Source organism: Priapulus caudatus, unplaced genomic scaffold (genome assembly GCF_000485595.1).
Source record: "Priapulus caudatus unplaced genomic scaffold, Priapulus_caudatus-5.0.1 Scaffold656, whole genome shotgun sequence".
Lineage (NCBI taxonomy): Eukaryota > Metazoa > Priapulida > Priapulimorpha > Priapulimorphida > Priapulidae > Priapulus > Priapulus caudatus.
In genome coordinates this window covers 156,075-162,074 of record NW_014577717.1, presented here as the reverse complement: position 1 = coordinate 162,074, position 6,000 = coordinate 156,075, and the positions used below count along the sequence as shown (strand labels likewise).

The window sequence follows — 6,000 nt, the reverse complement described above, 5'->3', positions numbered from 1 at the left end:
GTGTCGTGTCGTGTGTGTGTGTGTGTGTGTGTGTGTGTGTGTGTGTGTGTGTGTGTGTGTGTGTGTGTGTGTGTGTGTGTGTGTGTGTGTGTGTCGTGTGTGTGTGTGTGTGTGTGTGTGTGTGTGTGTGTGTGTGTGTGTGTGTGTGTGTGTGTGTGTGTGTGTGTGGTTCGTGCGTGTGCTGCGTGTGTGAGACGCGAACATGTACGCTAGTTCTCACCGCCGCCGCTTCTAGATTTTTGCTATTGACTCTTTACCTAGCATCATGTTTTAAATGAGCAAGAACCTGTGCCGTCGAGTTTAATTAGTTTCGCAGCCATCCCCGTACGCATAATATGGGTTGGGCTAATCGCTTCTCGTTGTGCGTACGAGTCCAGACTACTGCATGCATGCATATTATCAACCCATATTTAGAACACATCAAACGTTACTGTTACCGCACGCCCACTGAGAATTTAACTTCCCTTACGATTTAATTTGAATATAATATATTATATATTATCTGATAGATAATCATGTTTAGCACGCCCCTATCTGCAGTGCCGTATTCGTAATGGCAACCAAATACATGGCAACTCGAAGACCGTGTATCCGACATTGTCTCCGATGTCAGAGTGTGCTCACCTAAATCTAGTGCGTTGCTCTCGGGCTCTGCCGCCTCTTCGTGCACAACGTCGATGTTGCCCACCATCATCGATTTGCGGATGTTGAGAACGGTCTCTCCGCGGCTCTCCAGCTGCCGAGACACGCGCGAGAACTCCTTCTGCACCTGCTGGTGCTGCCTGCTGGCGGCGACCGCGTTGCTAATGGCGCTGAACCACTGCTCGTGTCCCGTGTCGGCCTTCAGCGTCAGCTTCTTTCTGTCCAGCTTCAGCGTGATGACGTTCGTCTTCCTCACGTGCTGCGTCACCATGTCGACGTGCGTCAGCCGCACCTCGCTGCACGGCTTCGTGCGTCGGTCGTCGGCGCTCAGCCAGTTGATGACCACCTTGAAGTAGACGAACGCGTCCGACGTCAGTATGCAGTAGCGCCTCTTCCACTGACCCATCACCTTGTTCTTGTGCACCTCCATCCATCCCTGCTTGACGAGTTCTGGCTCGGCAGCCGGGAGAGCCACGGACCGACGCAGCTGCACCTTGGCGCTCATTTCGCGAGCATACTTCACTATCTTCTTCGCTCGACTCTCTGTGAATGCAGACTCGGCGTGAGGAATAGAACGGGCCCGCCGCGCTCTGCGGTACTGTCAGGTACCACCAGCGTCTCGGATTTACGTCATCCCCACGAATGCTGCTTTGCGCCACGTGCGTTTATGGTAGGATCCGTGTTCCTATTTGTAAGATCAGACTGATCGTTGCGTGGCGGATATGAGTGCAAACGTATCCGCCGGAAAAACAACCGAGTTTGAACGGGATTTCAGTCGATCAGCGCTAGGTTCAATATAGCCACCTGGCGTAACCTATAACAGCTATATGACGACAATCGTGTAGGCAACGCACACTGGCAGCACTTGCAGCGATGGCAGCAGACGGGACGATCGTGAACGTAGTCAGACGCTCTGCCCGATGTTTAATCAGATTGTTAACGTAAAAAGGAGCGAATTCGGGAGGTATTACGCCATCTCCGTCCCTCATACATATACGCGCACATACACACATTCACACACGCTCGACTTGTCCCGCCTCGCCTGTCCCCCACGTATTGCATACTAAGTTGCCAACCGGAATCCGGTCATTGCAACCCATGTTACAATATACAAAGGAAGTTTCAGGGCCGCGTCAGCGGCACGGGAAGTACAGTCACTTGTATGTGTGTGTGTATATATATATATCTCTATTATCCACTCTTGATATATATATATATTACTCGCCTACGTTGCGGAAATGACCGCGAAATGGAAAATGACAGTAAGGTAGGGCGAAACTGCTTAAGATCGTGTCGTAAAATAACGCGATTGATTCAACGTGATATTGCATCAGTCGCCAGAATACTAACTTTGCTATAAACACACAACCAACCACATGATGAGGCATACAATATAAATATTTATATTATTCATTACATGAGTGTACAACGTGAAACCGGAAATTTACGCGTTTACATTTTACTGACCCTGTAAACCTATCGGCTTCTCAAGTTCTTAGTTGCTTCAGACATCTTACAGGAGACAGCTATAAATATTGCATTATTTCTCTTTTGTTAGAAAATGTTATAGAGTGTTAGTAATGTTTTTAACACGCATATATACATTATATACATATATACGTGGTGTAAACCTATTACATTATAGACCAGCGAAGTAAAATATCAATAATGGTAACTTTTGCTATATATAATAATATATTTTGCTATGCCTCAATTTTGAATGATTCTACCACAATTTTTCAAACTGAAAACAAAATTTCGGTGCAACGAACGCATATTTTACCGCCATTAATTAAGCGCCACATATAAGTATACTTCATGTATTTAACTCATAATTAATTAATGTGCGCTTGAAAATAGAAGCCAATCACACAATAAAGGATGCGCTAGGAACAGTCATGGCTGCTGTGGTCTTATAGATGGCAGGACTGTTACAGGGACGCTCAGTAATCGAGCACGGGAAACTAGTTTGTGGTTTTGCAGAGCATCTCCGCCATTGGCTGTAATAATAATCTCGCTCTTGAATGAGTTGTTGGTTTTTTTTCTCGGAAGATATCAGACGATCCTAAAACATAATTCAGTGATATTGTAATTAAGAGACTGTATATGCACTGTGCCATAAATAGCGGGTCAAGATACGATAGCGATCATACAGAGACTAATTTGAATAAACGTCAATTCTAGCTGAACTAACGCTTGTAAAAGTGACACGAGGTGTCGCCACAGACCCGTACCAAACCAAGGCCTATAGATAAACACTTATCTATAGGCCTATGTTACCAAGGTTTATCTTACCAAGGTTTATGTTACCAAGGTTATGCCTATGTTTGCCTATGCCTTTGCCTATTCCTATGCCTAAGGTTAGGCCTATGTTTAGGCCTATGTTACCAAGGTTTATCAAGGCCTATGTTACCAATGTTTATCTATGCCTATGCCTATGCCTATGCCTATGCCTATGCCTATTGCCTATGCCTATGCCTAAGGTTAGGCCTATGTTTAGGCCTATGTTACCAAGGTTTATCAAGGCCTATGTTACCAATGTTTATCTATGCCTATGCCTATGCCTATGCCTATGCCTATGCCTATTGCCTATGCCTATGCCTAAGGTTAGGCCTATGTTTAGGCCTATGTTACCAAGGTTTATCAAGGCCTATGTTACCAATGTTTATCTATAGGCCTTGTACCAAACCGTATGTATGGAATGTAATAGAGTTAACAACAAAACAATTAAGGCAACAAAACAAAAGTTAAGGCAACAAAACGAAACTTGCGTGTTCGCTTCATGCGTTGTGCGTGCGTGCGTGCGTGCGTGCGCGCGCGTGTGTGCGTGTATTACGTGTGTGTGTGTGTGTGTGTGTGTGTGTGCGTGTGTGTGTGTGTGTGTGTGTGTGTGTGAGAGAGAGAGAGAGAGAGAGAGAGAGAGATTCAGCGACTGAGTCAGCGATAGCGAGAGCAAGTGTGAGTGATTGAGTAAATGAGCGAGCGACAGGGCGAGCGAGCTGGCGGCCCAGAGTGATTTCCCTACGGTACAAATGATTTGATGTAAATCAATGAAAATTCATTTGAAATTTATCACGTGTTATCCGTATAAATATGAAACATTGATCGAGTAAGAAAACGTAACACTTAATTGCACAATGAACGTTATGCACACATGCATTATGATACACTATGCACGTTCCTTTCTATACCTCGAGTTGGGAGATTTTTTCTTCCAGCGTCGACCATATCTGGGCGCGCTTCGAGCGGCAGCTCTGTGCGTAGCCTCGGTTCTTCAGCGTGCGTCGCTTCTTCTTGATGCGCATCACTTCCTCGCGGGGCTTACCGATCAGCCTCTTGTTCAAGTCCTTGACGGAGAGATGAAGAAGCTGAGCATCTTCTACGCCCGTTGCCATGACGAGGCGATACTCGTCGCTGCACGACGACGACGACGACGCGTCGCCGTGCGTCTCCGTCTGCCTGTTGACGTCGCTCGTCGAATTCTGGTAGCTCGGCGACGTCGTCGCTTTGTTCGAGAAGAAGCCGTCGCTGAATGGGGAGCTGTGAATCTCTGTGGACGCGTAGCAATCCATGCCGCGATTGTTCCGATCACCTGCACCCCAGTCTCTCTGGCAGTACGTTTGCGGCCAGCTACGCGTATTGTCATCGCCTGTAGGAGGCATGCAGCACGTTGAGTCGGCAGTGGCGACGTTCAGTGTGCCGACGAGCGTACCGATGTCCGGGATCGGGCTGGATGGGACGCTCTTTGCCACGGGTGGATCGCAGCCTGGTGTCACGGCTCTTCCTAAATCTAGGTAGAGATGGTCGAAGTTGAATGAGTCTAAGAATTCGCGCTCTAGTTGGCCGCCAATACTCTGTGAGACCGTCTCCATCTTGGCTGGAATTATTTCTTTTCGAAACAGCAATGTCGAGAACGCAGTAGATTTATATGAGCAGTTGTTCAAGTGGCTCGCTTTAAGACTGCTGTGTCTGGATAGACGATCTACATTACTTTCTCCTTTGTCAGATTTCCACCAGATATGCGCGTTTGTCTGCATTACAAATTTACAGGTAGTTGATTCGCTTCACTATTCCGATGAAATTGACATCGCTCTGGTCCGTCCAATTCCGAAGAACAGATTAAAATTATTCCCTCTGATGGACGCGAAACGAGAATTCCACCGATGTGTATATCGTAAACAACAGATGTCAGTCAGGCGGTTTTCAAATGTTGTAGTTGCTCCGTGACCCGCGGTAAGCAAAGACCGCGCAGAATTTCATAATGTTGATACACCTGCATCTAACACTACTAACGAAAGCTGTTCCACGCGCACGAGAGCTGTTCGAGAGAGGAAGTCCGAAACGTCTGTTTGAAGGTCGCAGAGCACGTTTTTCGCGAGTAAAACATTCCAGAGGCGGTGTTACATGATCTCCGCTCAGACAGTGATACACTCGATGTTCTCCCCAGCGTGTCGAAGAAAGTGTGCATATGAAGTTAGCCCGCGTGTTCCGGCTGTGTTATACGACAGGGAGGTGCGTGCGATGACTGACACACCCCCACACACCCCCACACACACACACACACACACACACACACACACACACACACACACACACACACACACACACACACACACACACACACACACATCGTGACAGTCAGCTGGCAATTCTATTGGGTACATATTCTCACAACGTCGACAGTTATTGGTGCACTCCGTTGACTATCAGCAAACGTGCGGTAGCTGCAAAACTTTGCGAAAAAACATGACAACGATCTAAAGTCTCGATCTGTCACGCGAGTGACGCACAATAACGATAAACCGACTATAGCGCTATCGCATATCTGACGTTAGTTAAGCGTTTTATTCTTCGCGCAGAATACCACCGAACGGGAGCCGAGAGGACATTCAGCGTAAGATGATTGGAATCAAATGAGTCAGCGAAGTCGATAACAACCCACTCATTTGCGGAGAAGAAATGTTTAAGAAACAGAAAATGTTCGGTCGTGACACGCACATGCACGTATATCACTATGTTACCTGTTGTCTGATGTGCTTTCACATTTGAAATTACATTATTCTAATTATATATATATACATAAATAAATAAATATATATATATATATATACATATATGTACATATAAACATGTACGTAGACACGGACACGGTATTGACGCAAGTGATATATATATATATATATACATATATGTACATATAAACATGTACGTAGACACGGACACGGTATTGACGCAAGTGTATCTACTATGAAATCAATGTTAATGTTATTGAAGATTAAATAAACTTTGCCCGTCCTCTAAGCTCTCTCAAGGATACACGCCGTCGGATAAAGTACGAAAAATAACGCATTACTCGAA

General features: G+C 46.0%; 2 protein-coding genes across 2 annotated transcripts in view; both read right to left on the bottom strand.

Annotated features, from left to right (window-relative positions):
- LOC106812518 overlaps positions 1–1,699 on the bottom strand; it is a 4,739-nt gene extending 3,040 nt beyond the window's left edge. The window contains exon 1 of the mRNA XM_014816413.1: positions 625–1,699. Within this exon, the coding sequence (XP_014671899.1) occupies positions 625–1,147 (523 nt within the window). The 5' untranslated portion in view covers positions 1,148–1,699. The remainder of the gene's footprint in view (positions 1–624) is intronic.
- Positions 1,700–2,316: 617 nt separating this feature from the next.
- LOC106812519 lies at positions 2,317–5,232 on the bottom strand. The gene is made up of 2 exons (XM_014816414.1): positions 3,834–5,232; positions 2,317–2,707 (listed from the first exon to the last, which is right to left on the bottom strand). Exons 1-2 carry the CDS (start codon positions 4,677–4,679, stop codon positions 2,510–2,512), a joined length of 1,044 nt encoding a protein of 347 aa, XP_014671900.1. The 5' UTR covers positions 4,680–5,232; the 3' UTR covers positions 2,317–2,509.
- Positions 5,233–6,000: the final 768 nt, after the last annotated feature.